This window comes from Anoplopoma fimbria, chromosome 17, assembly GCF_027596085.1.
Source record: "Anoplopoma fimbria isolate UVic2021 breed Golden Eagle Sablefish chromosome 17, Afim_UVic_2022, whole genome shotgun sequence".
NCBI classification, from domain to species: domain Eukaryota; kingdom Metazoa; phylum Chordata; class Actinopteri; order Perciformes; family Anoplopomatidae; genus Anoplopoma; species Anoplopoma fimbria.
The window spans coordinates 5208349-5226975 of record NC_072465.1 but is presented as its reverse complement, the minus strand read 5'-3'; the positions used below and the strand labels follow the sequence as shown (position 1 = coordinate 5226975).

Sequence of the window (18627 nt, the reverse complement as noted above, 5' to 3'; positions counted from 1 at the left end):
TTGCATTGTAGCCTGGATTTTCAGACATAAACATTTCTCATTTGATAAAGCAGGCTAACTTCATATTTCAAACTCTACTACTACTGCACATTTCAACTGTGCTGTATTTAAATATGAATGACACGCACACTGGGCCTGCACACATTTCAAGCACCGCCCACTTCTGCCGGATGACCTATGAACGGCTCCGTGTCAGCTCGCACATGCTCCCGACGTCATCTCTCTTTGGTCTTCCGTGTCAACATGGCGGCTTCCATGGCATCCCAGGCTGCAGCGAGAGGACTGAGAAAAGCAACCTCAAAGCACATACTTCTGGACAAAAGCAAGGTACTGTTACCAGCTCACATCGCCGACACAGCGGGTTGGGTTCCGCTGTCGTGAGCTGTTTGTGGAGCTGTTTGTGGAGCTACGTGGCTAGCAGGTTAGCATGTCTGAGCAGAGAGGTTTGACAGATCAACGTTGAACAGGGTGACAGTCCACTGGTGGTGTTACGACACTCTGTTCACTTACGTTACGTCATGTAACGACTGCTGTTTTTCAAATTGACAGTTATTCGACACGAGCTTTACTAAGGAAAACTTCACTTTACTGTTCACCAATGATACAAAATGTACAGCATAAGTACAGCATTTATCTGCCACTCTTGTCATTGACTTGCTATGCAAAGCCCTGTGTGTGTGTGTGTGTGTGTGTGTGTGTGTGTGTGTGTGTGTGTGTGTGTGTGTGTGTGTGTGTGTGCAATTTTAAGTTGTTTCTTCATTCTTTACAATATACATTTTGTCTGTTTAGATATAATACTTCTACCTTGGGCAATGTGAGCCTTTGGTTCATTATTAACAGCACATACATGTCCTCTTAGTTCTAAAGACCTCTATGTAGACATACCTGAACACTGCCATCAGCACAAAGCTCAAAGTTTTCTAACTGCCGATAAGACCACAGTCACAAAGGTTAACTCTTGCACTTTGATCCTCCAGTGTCTGTTTGTGAGCCGAGAACAACAGCACGCAGAACTTATCCGATTTAGGTTCGTCTACTTACACAGTGGCGAAGGATTACACTAAAAATGTCATCTCTTTTGCAAAGAAAGCGTTGGGCCTAATGTATAAAAACAGAATGAAAACAAAACTCTGCAAGAGCCACAAAAAGGAAGCACAAATAAAGCCCCCTGCCTTGTATTGACTAACAAACAAACAAACTCTTACTGAGAGGAAAGCAAGAGTTGTGTTTAATGCATTTCAAAGCTTCAGGAGAACTGGATAAACATATCAGCATGTTCCGCTACAAGCAACGCCTATTTTTGTTCTCAGACAGCATCCAAGATCTGGTCTTCATTTGGATTGTGTCTGTATAAATGTTTGTATTGTTAGTGGCAGATGTCCAGACTTAGCAGATAGAGCAGAGCAGGAACCTGTTGATACTGTAAACATTGGTCCAGTCAAGTTTGGCACAGTGTTAGCACTACAATGCATCTTAGCATCTCTGCCTTTCTATTCTTGCTTTGACAATTGTAACAAGTTTAAAATTGAGTGGGATATGTTGGGTTTTTTTGACAGCTGGTTGGTCCTGGAGCACACCCGTTATCATGAAACTCAGGATTCATATTGTGAATACCAATAAATGATAACATTTAGCATTCTGATTCTCCTTATCAGAATGGCATATCCCTAGCACAGCATACATGGTCATCAGGATGTAGCTCCTACAGTTTATTTTTGTTATTTAATAATTTATAGATATTAAGTTTAAGGGCTATTTCAAGCGTTGAGGTCATGGCAGCAGGACTTACTAATTGAATGCATCATTTTAACTATACCAACTAACTAACTAACTAACTAACCTAAAATCTGGACAAGAAATATCACAAACGTAGTTTATGACCTGAAGCATCTTCATCCAAAAAAGCTTTTTGAGTGACAGCAGTCTGCAACACCAGAGATTAGACACATTTCATGGAACAAGTAGTGAGACAATCAGAGAGACACCACTGCAATAAATCTAACAATGTATCTTCTTTTTTCCGGCATTGTCGCATCACACATGCAGTTGCTTTTTTTTTTTTTTTTCTGCATACTGAAACCTACAGCACAAATCACTATTCAGAAGACTGTAAAGGCTGCTCTGAGGCAAAGGGTGACAAAGGTAATTTCAGGTATCAAATTATATTGCTATTATTATTATAAAACAGATATATGTAGAAATTGTATGGACTGTGTAAAAGTTAGTAGTACTTTTGAATTCACCCCACATTTTCAAGCACTTTTAAACTCTCTTGATCCCACATCAGAAATTAATTTTATTCATTAAAAAATTATGTATGGTCACATTTAAACAGAATTAATCTATCATAGCCAAAGTAAATAATTACAAATACCACATGTAGGTATCAAATTCCTGTGATATCAGTTATTATTTAGGAATTGGTGTCTCAATTTAACCTATCCCCACCCACGTGAGGAAATTTCAAAATCCATCTGCTATATTAACGAGAAACAGCCTAGTGTCACTGCTGTTTGTGACTGTGGTTTGTAAAGTGCTTTGCAGCACTTCCGCGTCTTATGTGAACCAGGCACAAAATGTATTTCCCAACTTTGCCCACCTACTCTGTACCGTGTTCATTCATCAGCTATGCAAGACTCCATGCAATCTGCAGCAATCGGTAAGACTAGTGTTTCCAATATGTATTGTTTTACTCAGTGGTGTATGCAGTGGCATCCCATTAAAAAGTAAACTTTAGCAAAACTCGCTGTCTCACATTTACTGGTTTCTGTACGTCTCTTCCATTACTTTCATCTGTGTGCGTCTCTCCCACCTTTTTTGCTCTCTCTCTCTCTCTTCTCTCTCTCTCTCTCTCTCTCTCTCTCTCTCTCTCTCTCTCTCACACTCACACACACACACATTACATTTACATTACAGGCATTTAGCAGACGCTTTTATCCAAAGCGACTTACACAGAGCAGGTAGACTACTTCTACTCGTGGCTGTTGGGAAAATCAATGACTGTATCTAAATAGAAAATGAAGTTGTTGGATGCTTTTTCAAGAAATAACACTGAAAATAGCCACACCAAATACAGGTGCTTGTAGTAATATAATGTACACACACACACACACTCTTGGGCCAGGTGATAAGAGTACTGATCAGGGATTCTCTCTGGTTTAAAGCTGATTGACAGCTGTGTATCTCTGCAACAGAATCCAATCAGCTTTGGCAGTATGTCAGCCAAGCCGAGGAATTCAATTTGCCATGATTTGTTCGACAACAATACAAAGGACATCACAATATTCAGATGGTTAGGCTCCAGGATGCTCTTAAAGGGGGAGTGGGATGTTCTGTCCCCCCCCCTGTTCTTTATCTCTCTCTCTCTCTCTCTCTCTCTCTCTCTCTCTCTCTCTCTCTCTCTCTCTCTCTCTCATAAATCAAATCTCCTGAATTCTTGTCTGTGCAGCGAGATAATCCTCAGGCTGTTCTTCACTGTCGCTGCACAGTGGTGAATTTGTAAACGTTTGCTAAGTTTCTATTTTTTTGGAAGGTGTTCCTGCTTAGCAATAACCCAACAGTGTCGGTGCCCAGCATGGTTTTGAAGGGAACACACTGGGAAGAGAGGTGGCTCAATGAGACTCGGTCCTGAATATTTTACAGAGGGGGGTGGAGAGCCTTCCGCTTGCAACGGCTTCTTTCACTGGAACTTCAAACGGCGGGCGGCTTCCCCATCTGTCTCAGCAAGAACACATTTACATTTCCTCCCCGCAAGGAATACTGGAGGACGAAGTTAGCTCTAACTGGATTTGAATATCGCTTCACCAAGGTTAATAGCCATTTCTGTAGCTGGTGAGGTGCTTAGGCTTTTTCAATAATTTAGAAGGGCTGCAGTCATTAGGATATGTTGGCAGCCTCTGAAATGGGGAATGCAATGAGTGAATGCACTCCTATTAGCTTAACTTCTGCTGTTGTTTGAGTGCAGATAATGAGGGAGAAGTGGGAGTGATGCTGGAAATTAGTTGAGAAAACAATGCCAGTGATTGCTGACAGCTGTAATTCATTAAAAGTGGAGTATGTTGAAGATTACGTTCAGTTGCCATACAAGCTCATCCATCATCTTTGAAATTAGGCCTTCAAACATATCGTAAGTGGGATTTGGATTTCATAATTGAGTTTGCCTGAGGCCGCTCCCTGTAAACTTTTTTATTTTTTTTAAAGACATGGAGACCTGATTGCCCTTATCAATGTGAGGGAATTTCGACAGGGTCAATCCAGTATCGTTATTTTATGCTTTTTGTGTCGTAAAAACAGTGATGGCAGTTTTAAATAGTATATGTACACACTTTGTTACAGGGCAACATCGCTGCTGCTGGTGGCAATAAAGGCATTGATTAGGCAGCTACTCTCAAAGTAGTAAATTGTTTAACTTAGTTTGTTTGTCCCAAACAGGTTTGGCGTGATATTAAAAGTGGTGCAACATATTACGTTAAACTTTATTTGCCTTTTTTGATAGATCTAACATGAACCAGTCAAGGCCCAGGATAACCCCCTTGAAGCGCCAACAGTTGCTACTGTTGTGTTAGCCATTCATAAATGTGGCTCCAGGCTATATTCCCTGCAACCAAGGTCATGCATGTGGACTTGGATGTAAATAGGGGTTGAACTTTGACGTAGTTGCACATCCTTGTATGGCCTTCTCCTCATTACCGCGTTATCTACCCCTTTGACTTGACACCTTTGAATGTGACTCCGTACACCCTCTCTTATTAATTATGCTAATTACTGAAATCCCTATCTGTAGGGACACAACAGTCAGGTTTTCCTTTCTTAAGCCTGTCTGCAGGAGATTAGACCTGCCCTGCCTAAAGACCTGCCAATGATGCAAATCTGTCTCACTGATCTAAATCCTGGAGCCATGCTCTACTGCTCCCGCCTCTGTCTCTGCTCCTCTGTTCTATAACCAGCTCTCTAACAGGCACACGTCATTTTTCTCTCAATAGTCTAATGGTCTGGGCACGACCATAGCTTTGAAGAGGCAAGGACATAGAAATCAGTGTTGCCCAAAATATAGATTTTTTTTTTCTCTATAAATTGATTCTGAATACGTGAAACTCACTCAAAGTGCTGTCTTCTCGTCACTCATCTCATTGGCACCGGTTGTGTACAACATTTGCTAGTAGTCGTTGGCATTTTATGGCCTTCAGTGTTTCCCATTAATTACCTTGATAGTGTCGGCCCACCACAGTTTCATAATGAACCAAAAATATTTTTACACCTTGGTGGACTTTGATCACTGCACCTTTTCTTCTTGTGTGGAGGGTCAGGGCTCCCTGCTCTGTCTGTGGGGGCGGTCAGCACCAGACCCGACTTTTCTTGAAACATGGCCCCCGTCTCTTTTACCACGCTATGTGGGTGTTACTTTTTTTGCCTTGTCGTCACCTATGCTACCAATGTGTTTGTGAAAGATGGTGAGCGGTATACCGGTTTCACCACCGTCATGGGTGTCATGTTTGGCCACGAAATGGATTTGGCAACACTGTCATTAATATGATGAACACACATATGTTTTGTTCTAACACACACACACACACACACACACACACACACACACACACACACACACACACACACACACACACACACACACACACACACAGGGGCCGGCGGTGCTACTGCCAGCCCTCAAGAGATAATTGTATTTTGCCTATTTTTCCTGAACAGTGTGAACCACGCCAAATCTCTAGATGAGCCGCCCGCGGTGCTCAAGGTCTGTCAGTCCTCTATGTAGTTCTGGTCCAATATCGCTACGCTGTGTATTTTCAAGCTTTTCACATTGGTTAAGATTTAAAAGGTAACATCAGCTTTTGGTTCCTTCCGAGATGTAAATTCTTTCAAGCGTAATGTTATTCTTAGTTTGGCTGTGGCCAAGAGGTGAAATAACTTTGAAACAAAAGTGGTTGTTTTTCCTCTAATATTCTTTATTACTGAAGTTCAGGTTGCTCACTCAATTGACTTTACATTTACATTATGGGCAGACTCCTTCAGAAACATATTTAGGTCTATATCTCATTTTCATTTTCAGTTTGAGCCAATCAACACAGCCGTTTAATTATTTTGTTCTTTCTTGAGATATGTTCCGTTACATGGTCAAAAGAGTGAAAAAGGTAGAATCATGTTTTGAGTGAGTATCCTTTTCAATGTTTTAATACCTTGATAAAAATACCATAACGGGAAAAAAATACAGAGATAAAAACTTAAGGTCATACAGCCAACCCCTAGTTTATGATTAAATGTATTACAGTAGCACAGAGTTCTTTGTAGGTCTTGCCTCAAGTGCACCAGATTGATGCATTCAACTTTAACTTTTTTATAATAGGCCTATTAATCTTTTAATAAAAATCTGAAATCAAACATTGATATCATTCAAGATAGTGTATCGAAATGATAAATTCCAGTATCGTGAAAACGCTAATGAAAAGCTACAAGGGGGTGGTAGGAATGAGAGCAAAAAGTACATATTTTGTGCCACACGTCTCTGTTGTCTCTTCTTTTGCCTTTTTATAGCTGAATGGTAAACATGATTTTGAATCATCAAATTAATCATTCATCAATCAACACTAATACTAAAAAACACTTTTTCTGTAGCAGGTTAACAGTGAGTAAACTCTAATAGTTGTGAATGCTAAGTAACTCCAACAGTGTAAAAGTGGTCGATTAACATGTGGTGTTACGTTTGCGAGGATGAGTCATTATGCTGCTGTCAAACCAAACGGCAAAGTGGCCTTAGGTTTTTTTTAACCGGTATTCCATCCCCACAATCTTTGCCATTACTTCTCATACAATCCTATGGAGGCGGTGCCAAAGCTGAGGACAGAGAGAGGAACTTCTGCCATCAATACTCAAGTACTTCAGTAATTAAAGAAGACCAGGCTAGTTGGCTCTCTGAATTAGCCCACTAATGCTTCATGAGGCGTGCTCTTGTTACACGGTTGGCTTTAAGTGGAAATATGCCTGTGATTCACACTGGCCTGTTTATGCAGAAAATCCACATTAACTCTGCTTCTATGCCTCCTCCATTTCCTTTACTGCATGTCGCCTCTCTCACGGCTCACCACGTACTGCTTGTCTAATTGCAAAGCAGCCTGTATTTATGAGTTGCAACTAAGTAGCAAACTGCCACCTCATTAGCAGAAAAAACATTCTAGCACAATAAGCATGGCAATGATTTTGATAGTCGCTCTGAGTAGTGCTCTCTCTGATTCAGCCTGTTCCCATGGACGTGGACACTATAAAGTTCCCCTTTTAAATTCTTCCTGGATGGTTAGCTAAATGGATGGGGAAAAGAGACGAGTTCATAACCTGAATGGGAACAAATCAATTACACGGAGTTGGTGAACTGGCAATCTGTTAATTTCTTAAACATTTGATAATGCCCCTTAAGGAGCATTCTGGTTAATTAACTCTGCAGTAATTTTTCGTCACTAATAAGGCTGTGTCATTTCAAAGGGGTTAGGGTCTGGCCATGACAAGTAATGAGGATTTTAACCTCACCAGACATCTGGGGATACTACTGTGTAATATAAAATATTCAAAGCTGCAGTGGTCCACTCGCTGCGGTTAGTTAGTTTAGACCAAAATGCACTGCTTTGTGCCAGCTCTATCAGATTCATTATTGTGCCTATTCACACAAAAGAGTTTTATGTGTACTGAAAAAAATATAAGTTACTGCTACACTTCACTGATCAGTTTCTTTTTAGAATGCAAATCCTACAAAAATGAAAACAAACAGGCAAACAACAAAAGCACCAGATGCCCAAATGTAGTTAAAACAACAACAACCTTGAATAAACCTCACATAGCTGCTTCCAGTGACCCAGTGCACATCAAACAGTCCTCTTCCATGCTGGCAACTCAGTGAGGTTGTACTCAAGCAATGCAATTCTTTGAGCTAAATGCTACCATCAACATGCTAACATGCTGATGTTTAGCAGGTGTAATCGGTAACCTCCCGAACGAGCAACTCATGACATAGTCAAAGTTATTGTTTTAGTGTATTGTTAGCATATATATAGTAACAGTTGAAGTCCAAGAGTAGGAGGAGACATTCAGTTGCATTATTGTCAATGGGATCTTGGTTTTAATGGTGACATTGCCTATGATAATTAGATTATATTCTGTTGAGGATAAAAATCTTTTTTTCCCCCTTTGTGTCTGTGATAGATATAGATTTTAGTTTACTTACAATTGATCCATAACCCTTAGCCTTTTACCTTTCATAGAAGACCAGAAATATGTATATGGACATTATGGTTTAGGAGCTATTACTGATTAATGTTGTTAATATTATTTCAGGCTTTTTTCCAAAAGATAGTGATTATGCTTAACAGCCTGTTAGCATGCTAGAAATAGGTTATTATTTCTCAACACAAAGTATTTTTTAAAGATTTGCAGGTATTTAGTCATAAATCTAAGTAATGGACAGATTAAACATTTAACCTGATGATGGTAAGGATTAAAAGTCTGGGATCCCCAATGTTATTACAATTAATCTTGAGGGGAACATCAAAAGTGTGTGCCAAATTTCATCGCGATCCTTCCAATAGACGTTGAGATATTTCCCTCGAAACCACAAATGTAAACGTCATGGTGGTGCTAGATAAAAAGTCAGGAGATCACCAAAGTCATGAGGATTCATTGTCATTGGACCCATGAATGTTGATTCAAAATTGTACTAAATGTCATGGCAATCCATCCAAGAGCCGTTGAGCTATTTCACATTGGAGCAAAGTAGCGGACGAAGTTGAATAAGAATATACTCAATTGTCTTCTCTGATAGAATTTGACTGGGAAAAGGCTGCCCTATGTTTCTGTGTTGCTTGTGCTACTTTTCTAAAAAAATCCTGGCAATTAAGGAAAAAATTCCAATAAGGTAGGCCTTCAGAGATTTTGGTCGGGGAAGAATACCTGTTGGTCATCAGAAGGACAATAACTAGGAGGATGTTCAGAGTTCTAATTCTAATTCTAATAATTCTAAGCAACAGCTTGCATTGACTCTTGTAAGAATTCCTCCAGGATTGACATATTGAGAGTTTTCCCTAATGGAGCTGCACTTTGTCCAGCCATTGAGACTTGGTAATGATGATAGCCTCTGTGTGTGAGTAGGATGGCGTCTGGTGCTCCAGGTATACTCTGAATACCTATTGTTCTTTAGTGCCTTAATGCAGCTCCTCATAAGGCTTTATCTTTATTCATAATTCATAAACTGTCCCTATAATCCATAAACTCCATAAAGTCATTTGTTACTTTTATTATTATCCTGAGGGGTGGTGAGTGATGAAGGCTCTTGTTCAGGTGTCCTATAAGGTATTGATTGGCTCATGCAGCAGCAACCACTTTGCATGTGTCTTCCACATCATCAATCAGAGCAGTCTTTTCAACATGACCGCTGATGTAGTTCATCTATCAGAGCACTGCATACTCTAGGTTCAAAGAAAACACAGGCTGAAAAAGGCCGGGGCTGTCGTATTGGTTTGCATACGCGTCGGTAGAGCTGCACATGATGACTTTTTCCATTATAGATGAATCTAATTATTATTTTTTCCAGCTTAATCAAATAATTTCTGTCTATAAAATGACAGTAAAAAATGAAAAATGCCCAGAGCCCATGGTGATTTATTCAAATTTCTTGTTTTGGCAAACCACTAGTCCAGAACCCAAAAATATTCCATTCAATGTCATAGAATAAATATATTTCTTGCAAATTGATATTTGGTCAGTGGATTAATCACATAATCATTTCAACTATATGTAGGTTTGTTTTAATTTTGTGTCCAACCCGTTTTTACACTGCGTAATATCGGTGAAATTAAGATCACAATTAACAATTAATTCATTATAAAACATACATCACAAAACTCCTTACATATGCACACAATCACATGCTGAGTAATCAAAATAATAATTGCATTTCAACCACTTGCCATCTTATGTATGATGATTGGATGTATTCATGAATTAAAATGAGCATGTATGAATTTAATGGCATTAATAAAAGATAGTCTGGGCTGGATTGTTGAAACCACTGATGTCCCCAGTTGGATAAATAGCCTGTTTTCAGAGATAATGTTCCCTCAGTGTTACAGTCGGGGCAGAATCACACATCTTCACTCACTATTGGCTGGATCCTGTCGGGCTTCACTTCCAGATACAAATGCGTTTTTTGACCTGCGGCGTCGACTCTTTGAGTATTTTGAGTGACAGATTAACGAGGAGTGCAGCATTGACTGGCTGCTGTTTATGGCCCTGATCAAAGGTGATTGCCTGCTTTGTAACCTTCCCCTGTAAATTAAGGCTTATGGCTCTAATAAATTTCCAAAGGAGGCAGAGCTAGTCTGTCGCATGGTGACTTTTTGACATTGTTCCTCTCTCTCTCACTCATAGTGATAAAGACAACTGCTTTAAACTAGCCCTAGGATATTGACTCCTTAAGTTGAACAGAAGGGCAAATGACAGAGTAGTGGCATGCATGTCTTGAAATGACTTTGGAAAGTGCCACCATCAGACATCCCCTCACTGTGATGACACTTCTCACAACAAGTGCAGTTTGACATTGCGCATGCTGCTCTCCACCAAACATGAGACTGCACAATTTTGAGCCTCTTAGGAGAAGTCCTGATGTTGCACGATGCAGTGCTGAATACCATATGGACCGGCCGAAGAAGTGTTTCGGAAGAAGTGTTGACTGTACCATCATTTTGTCCTTCAGTGCCACTCGTGGATCAGTACAGCTGCGACAAGGACTTTGCAATCTGATGCAGCTGCTGCCATAGCACTGTGTGTCCTCTCCGTGTCTTTGTGTGAGGGCACGGCCGCTCTGAGTGCTTTGTGAAGCCGTATGGTGGCATATTTTATTTAGCACAATTTAATGTTCCAAACATTCCCTTTTTCTATTCCTTTTTTTTTTTTTTTTTTTTTTTTTTTTTTTTTTTTAACTTGTCAACACAATTTAGTTAAAGAAAATTGCCTCTCTGAGTTGGTTTTCTTTTAGGTCAGTTTTGCAACTTATCTCTCATAATTTTTTAACCACAGTTTTTGGTCGTCAAATTGTGTTTATGACGCATTGTTTTCAATATATTTATTTTTAAAACATTCTGACAGAAGGATCCTGCTAAATTGTTTTCTATTTTCTTTCATAAAATACTTTTTCATTGTGTCAAGAGATGTGTGTGTGTGTGTGTGTGTGTGTGTGTGTGTGTGTGTGTGTGTGTGTGTGTGTGTGTGTGTGTGTGTGTGTGTGTGTGTGTGTGTGTGTGTGTGTGTGTGTGTGTGTGTGTGTGTGTGTGTGTGTGTGTGTGTGTGTGTGTGTGTGTGTGTGTATGTATATATATATTTTCTTTCATTTTAATGGACTGGTTGAGGCAACTGTGTGAGCGTTCTCAAAGTGAGACATTTTGATTAAAACAATCAAAACCATTACGTTTTGACGGAGAGCAGGACTTTTGTTTTTGGCTTTAAACTGAAAGATGTTTCCCTGAGGGGAAAGAAAAAAAACCAAGTTAGTACCCACCTCAGCTACGCTGTATTTCCGTGACATTTTGTGATCGCTCTCTGAATGTCAAGACTCTTGCTACAAGCCTGCTGAAAGCAACATTCTCTCACAGAATAAGTTCTTCCTCACTATGACTTCTTTCTCCTCTGCCTCATTTGAATTTAGTTGTAAAGCTTTTTTGCATCCAGCATCAAAAGTGAAATGCAGTTGCAAGGGTATAAAACATAATGGACAATATGACAGGCTGTTATTGGAGTGTTGTCCCATTAATGCTGAATCTGTTCATGGGTTTAGTGTTGGCGTGTTTTTTCCATGCTGGAGATGTGTGTATTCCTGACCTAAAGGGAAGGGCAGGTACATGTTTTTGGGGCCTTTTTGGAACCTGCCTCTGTTGTTTTGACTGAATGGCTGATTTGGACAGAAACTGGAAAGTGAAAGGAGACAGAGCTCTGCTTATTGATTCATAAATCCCTAATGTGAACGCTTGCATTTCCAATTTACAGTTTTTTTTTCTTTTTGTGTTCTTTGGCATTAATGTCTTGGAGAAATGCTGTCTTTTTTTATTTGCAGAGACCTGCTCCTTAAATGGGTATGTTGCCTTGTTTCTCATCATCTCCATATATTAATAGAGAATAAAGCTGTTTATCATTGTCACCGCTCCGACTCTCTCTTTGCCACTGCTCCCCGCTTCTCGTCACTTGGATGCACTCATGAGAAAGATCTTGAGTGCTTTTGTGTGTAGAGGAGTTTGCTGTGAATATTTATGCCTTCCAACTTTGTTTGTGCCATGGTATGTCTTCACCAGTCTGAACAGCACATCTCATGTGTGTCTACTTTTTTTGTGTTTGTGTGTGTATGTATGTGTGTGTGTGTGTGTGTGTGTGTGTGTGTGTGTGTGTGTGTGTGTGTGTGTGTGTGTGTGTGTGTGTGTGTGTGTGTGTGTGTGTGTGTGTGTGTGTGTGTGTGTGTGTGTGTGTGTGTGTGTGTGTGTATTAGGAACAAGTAGAACAGTAGTTCAGTAGAAAGACTGGGTAGGATTGTCTCCAGAGTGCTGCTGATGATAATTACTGTAGAGAGAGGGTCTCAGAGGATCTCAGGCCAGCTGGCTGCCTGCCTCGCTGCAATACCGCCATTCGCCACTTACTGTACTGCTTTCTTCTAGGGCAGCCATGTAACACTTGGATTATTTCTTTCTTGTCAAGTCCTCAGCAGTATTATCACTTCACTATCTGATAGCATTAAGCATGACTGGGAGTCACCGAAAGTATAATTGTGCTCTTGATTATTGAAATGGGAGTAAGAGTGTATTTTTTTTAAGAGGGATTTAGGAGGGATCTTTTTCATATGTAATATCTAATCCTAATCAGGAGCTTTTTGATTGTGGACAGCGGTAACTGGAAATTAGTGTTGCAAAATTCCAGGTATTATCAAGGTGGAAACTTTCAATGAGAATTAACAGGAGTTTATGGGAATTAACAAGAAAAGAAATACAAATTAATTAATAAAACAAAATAAAAACAAGTTATAAACTGTGTGCTTCCCTTAATGGCTACTAAATGCTGGCTTACTGAAATATAACAATAAAATAGAAAGACCGTGCAGTATTGTACATGCAGAGGGATGTAATTTTGCCAAACTTCTATTTGATGGGATGCTGGCAAGGGATCTGTACATGTGATGGAAGGGTGTGCTGCAGAATGCAGTGCATTGTTACACTTTTCCGACCCTTTGCAACATTCGGGTAGAACGACAGGGAAAGATTTGTCACAAATGTCCCCGGCCAGAATGAAACCCGATATATGTTATGTGTCTATACCACTTACCCACCACAACACCCCAGAAACCGAGATTTTCCATTTTTACTGACAATTTCACTTCAGCTGCCAGGAAAAGGACTTTTCCTTTTTGTTAGCCTGGAAGCCTGAAATATCTCCTAACACTTTGCAACTTTAAAGAACATCTATAACACTTTCAAAGATATTTTGGAGGACGATTTCTTCTAATTAGAGATGTGGCATGTGGGGTTGTTTTATGGGTTAAGTTCTATTTTTATAAATAATGAGAACATCTCTTAAAATATGGGTAAGATGCCGCCTTTTTTCTTATTTAGTGTTTACCTCTGGAAGGTGTCGAGCCAGATGTGCCTTCATGCAGGTTGTATTTCAGCATTGCCATGACAGCTGTAGTAATACCAAGCCTCACTTCTTCTTTTTAATTATGCTGTATTATCATTACTCAAGCAGTCAAGAATACCTTCACATGTCAAAAAGTCAAGGCACAAGAAGAAAGAAAAATAGACTTAGTGTTGTAATTTACAGCATAAACCACCATAACCATAATCATCAGAACATAATGAATAATACAACATTCACACAGGGATTGTGATTCGCATGTAGGTGACGTTCAACAACTGAATTCAGTTATGTGTCATCTGTCGGATCGTCAACATTGGTATTATCCTTAGATTTTCTAAAATCAGTCAACAGTTAAAGCATTTACAATATATAGTATAATGAATATCAATAACTACATAATTCATCACTTGAGTATTATCATCATCCATGTTTTTTTTCGCTTTCCATCTATTTATATGATCTTAACACTTACAATCAAAGTAAGTGAATGTGTCAGCCAAGTGCTTTTTAATGCACTTTGAACATAGTAAAAACAACAACAATTACTAATATAAATGTAACAACATTAAAACATGATGATATTAAGACACTTAGGGGACAATTATAAATAAAGAGTTGAGTGTAAAATATAGATGACTAGAGTTACAGTGTATTTCTATGCCATTAATATTACAAATTAAATTATTCTTTGGATTTAATATGTATTACACTCTCAGCTGCTTGTGGTCTCCATATATTTGTAGTTAGTACTAATTTTAAATTTGAAGTGGCAGATTGGAGATGAAGGCAACAAACAAGCAAAAAACTTGCTACTCTGAATGGTTTTTTGAACCATTTTTTTCCAATCTTGCACCAGAAATGTTCTAAATGATGTCTCAGCTACAAATGTATCTCTCTGAGACTTTGTTTTTTGTCTTATTTAAATAAAGTTTATAATTAGCAATATATTTGCTTGATATTTTACACCTATTGGCAACATTATAGGTAACACATCAGCAGACTGTTCAATTAATGTAAAAATACATCACTGCGTGACTTCTCCCATGCAGGCTGCATATGAGGTGAAACTGTTGTTAGAGTGGCATCTTTGATACAAACTGTCTCTGGGTCTGGTACACACTAAAAAGTGCTCTGGTGCCTTTCCATTCCTCGGTGTTTTGCCCAAGGTAACTGCCAGAGCCTGGAGGGACACCTCCAGCCCTACTTGACTTCTTCAGTAAGCAGCAGCTGTTATTTTTAGGAAGTCTGCGTAGCTCTCATCCCCAATCCTCCCTCTTTCTGGGTGACAGGGGAGCTGTTTTAATTGATATGTATTGGTTTGTCCTAGTTTGCTGGTTTGGAAATGCAAATGGCAGATTTACAGGATTGCTGCATTTCTCTCTACAAAGGTGTGTCCTTATTTTGTTAGGAGTTGAGTTTTTTTTTAGACTTGTCTTGTCTGTTTAAACTATGGGAACGGCTTTCAGGTCCCATTATTGTCATTTACCAATAGTTTAACAAGATTTTCCGATGCCCTTTTCCTCTATCTAGTGAGTGTTTTGTGTATTCTCAACTTTACTAGGACTTTCTTTTTGTATTGGCTAACATGGTTTCCCTTCTGTTTTCAATGGATTTTTGGTGATCAAATGTGCCAGGAGTACAAAACTGCTGTACTTAGGCTTATTTATTTAGAATCTGTGTTCAGATCACATTAACATTTCCAAGCAATTTTATTAATAATTTTTGGATACAATTAGGGATGCATGCAATAGTCGTGACGGGGCCTGCAGCCGGCAAGGGATTTATCCTGCTTATGTTAACTTGAACCATTCTCAGTCTAAAAGTGGAACCATAATTGACGTTAATGTTTCGTCACTGTTGGATTGTTGGTGAGTTTCACATTGCAAAAGCTTGGACCAGAATTGTTGTAAAACATCTAGTTTGTCCGTGTTGAGCTTAAACTGTTGTTGTTCACTTCTTGCCAACATTTGATTTCAGTGGCAGCTTGATCATATTTTGATGTTTTTTGGGGTTCAGGGTTCAAAATCTAATCCTAATTGTTAGACCTGTCAATTAATATGTCTCGCTGTGATCTTATGATACTTTACTGTCGGAAGTAGTGCTTACCTGGTGACAGACTCTCATCTGCCATTTTCTTTAGTCAAAGGTAGAACAAAAGATAGACTGACTGATGGAGACATGTACCCAGGCAGCAGAGCTGATCCTCCCAAGGCAAACACTTTAAATGGCAGGGGAAATGGATTATTTAAAGAGAGGAGGCTCTGCATTTACCTGAGTCCACAAAACAGAGAAAACTTGTTCTGCAGCTTGGCCTGTTAAGGCTGTGGGGTATGTTCCGTTAAAGTGGACATGCAGGCAGAAAGATAAAGATTGCGTCACACACTGACTCCAGGTTTGACTCAAGATAAGATAAGATAAGATAATCCTTTATTAGTCCCGCACGGGGAAATTTGCAGACTTACAACAGCGTAGAGTAAAGTGCACACAAGAGACATAGTAGAAGAAGACAAGCTAAGAATAAAAAATAAAGAAATAAAAATAAAATAAAACAAGTATTATAAATAAGCAATAAAAAAACAGTAGAAAAAAAAACAAAAAAAACAACAATAACTGAAATATTATATTTACAGACAGAGAAAAAAACAACAACTATTTTAACTATTTTTAACTTTCCTAACTATTATTGACGGTGTAGTGTATTGCACAGGTTATTATTGTCATGTGGTCTGCTGCAGAGCTGGTTGTGCAGCCTGACAGCAGCAGGAAGGAAGGACCTGCGGATCAACCTCTCCTTTCACACTAGAAAACAGCCCGGTGGCTGAAGGAGCTGCACAGAGCTGCCAGGGTGTCCTGCATGGGGTGGGAGGTGTTGTTCATCAGGGATGATGCTTGGCCATCACCCTCCTGTCTCCCACCACCTCCACCGTATCCAGTGGACACCCCAGCACACTGCTGGCCTTCCTGACAAGTTTGTTCAGTCTCTTCTTGTCAGCTGCTGAGATGCTGCTGCTCCAGCAGACCACTGCATAGAAGATGGCTGATGCCACCACGGAGTTGAAAAAGGTCTTCAGGAGTGCTCCCTGCACTCCAAAAGACCTCAGTCTCCTCAGCAGATACAGTCTGCTCTGACCCTTTTTATACAGTGCGTTAGTGTGATTAGTCCAGTCCAGTTTATTGTTCAAGTGAACACCCAGGTACTTATAAGATTTCACAATCTCAATGTCCTGTCCCTGGATGTTCACTCAACAGAAAGACACATCCCTTTTCTCTAAATCTGTTTTAGTTTTTCCCAATGTGCTGATCTAACTTTGTTTGCATTTTACTTTTTTCAGATTTATCCTCATTATTTATATACTTATGCAGATTTGTATGCAATCCTGCAGTTCATTTCTTGCCCTGTCTTTGAACCCCTACAGAGAGAGTCACATCAATATCGTCTGGTGTTGGAGATCGACTTTAAAGCAAAGCTCAGTATGCCATGCACACATACAAACTGCAATAACTGAAACATATGAATAGTATGGTATTGCAGACGAGACTGCAGAGGTGACCTGCAGATGCCCCTCATTACCGTATTCAGTTATGCAAGAGAAGAGGCCAATCCGGATCAACATGTACTGTTCTTCTAGAAAACAACCCATTTGACTCTAATGAAGTCTCCCAACCGGCTCTCGAGAGTTGAAATGGAGAAAGCATGCTAATACAGTGTGCTTTGTGGCACAGAGAGCCTTGGTTTTGGCAGGAAAAGTGAATCGCAAATAATGCAGATTTGTTTTCAGTTGTGGCCCATTGATCATTGTGCCTAGGTCTGGATAAAAATAAAAAAAGCTGTGCCCCATTAGAGTAGCCATGTCAAGCTCATTAGCCATTAATCACTGATAACTATTAGGCCCAAGGGTTAGTTATGGTTACAATTCACTTCCTCCATCACTAAATGGTTGAGAGATGTTGAACAAATACACACTTCCTTCCAACCCTCTCACCGATGCGTTCCTATTTTTCCCCCTCTCATGGATGATTAAGTGATGGACGACTTTAGAAGGCACACACATTGCATTTACATACACACACATGTACAAAAAACATTTTTGGTTCCTGTTGTATGTAAGTTGGTAGTACCACTATGTTCATCTTGTAAAATTTGGACAGGTCTGTTTGTTTCTGTCTCTGTCTGCTTTTTTAAAAATAATTTCACTTGACTGCCAAGATTTTTCTCAGTCAGTTTCGAAGGACGCAGATTCTATTTCAAGGCGTGGTGCACTGCTTGATGCTATTGCCAGATTTTAGGTTGCATTTGTCCCCACAGAAATGTATTTTTCCCACTGTTAAGCACAAAACCCACCGGGGGGCTACTTCTTTTAAAAAAATTAATGATTGTTGTCAAGAGCAGACTATCGACCGTGCAGACTTAAGCACAGTTGGTGTGATGGAGCATTTGATTTTTCCTCTATTGACGTGGCATTGACAATGTACCACAAACCATATTTTGGTAGTATTAAAATTTACAGTTCAAAAACATATGAAGAGCATCACAAGATGTCATTATAATGTGCAGATGTGCCCCTTATGTTCATACAGATAAAGATCTAATGTCTTGTGTCGCTCAAACAAAGTTAAAGTGGCAATCCTGATGTTGTTATCACGTTAGTTTAATCTTCACTGGGTAAGGAAATACACACACTGGAGAATAATTTACATGCTGGGCCATAATTTCCCTCTCAATCCTTGTTTTCCTTTTACTTTAACTTTCTCTTCTTAACGACTCCCTGAAGATTTTTCCTGTGAAAACAGTTGCACGTGCACGCACATGCCCACACGTGCACTCATACGCACACGCGTGCACGTGGCGGTGTGTGTGCTACTGTGGAGGGATTGTAACTCTAATACAGCCTCAGTCTCTCCGTCACATTAAAAAGCCAATTTCCTTTTAATAGCAACAACAGCTGGAGCTGACACGGCCTG

General features: G+C 39.6%; 1 protein-coding gene across 1 annotated transcript in view; it reads left to right on the top strand.

Moving 5' to 3' along the window:
• Nucleotides 1–205: 205 nt before the first annotated feature.
• Nucleotides 206–18627, top strand: part of suclg2 (succinate-CoA ligase GDP-forming subunit beta) — a 92639-nt gene continuing 74217 nt past the window's right edge. Inside the window, exon 1 of the mRNA XM_054616804.1 lies at nucleotides 206–327. Within this exon, the coding sequence (XP_054472779.1) occupies nucleotides 244–327 (84 nt within the window). The 5' untranslated portion in view covers nucleotides 206–243. The remainder of the gene's footprint in view (nucleotides 328–18627) is intronic.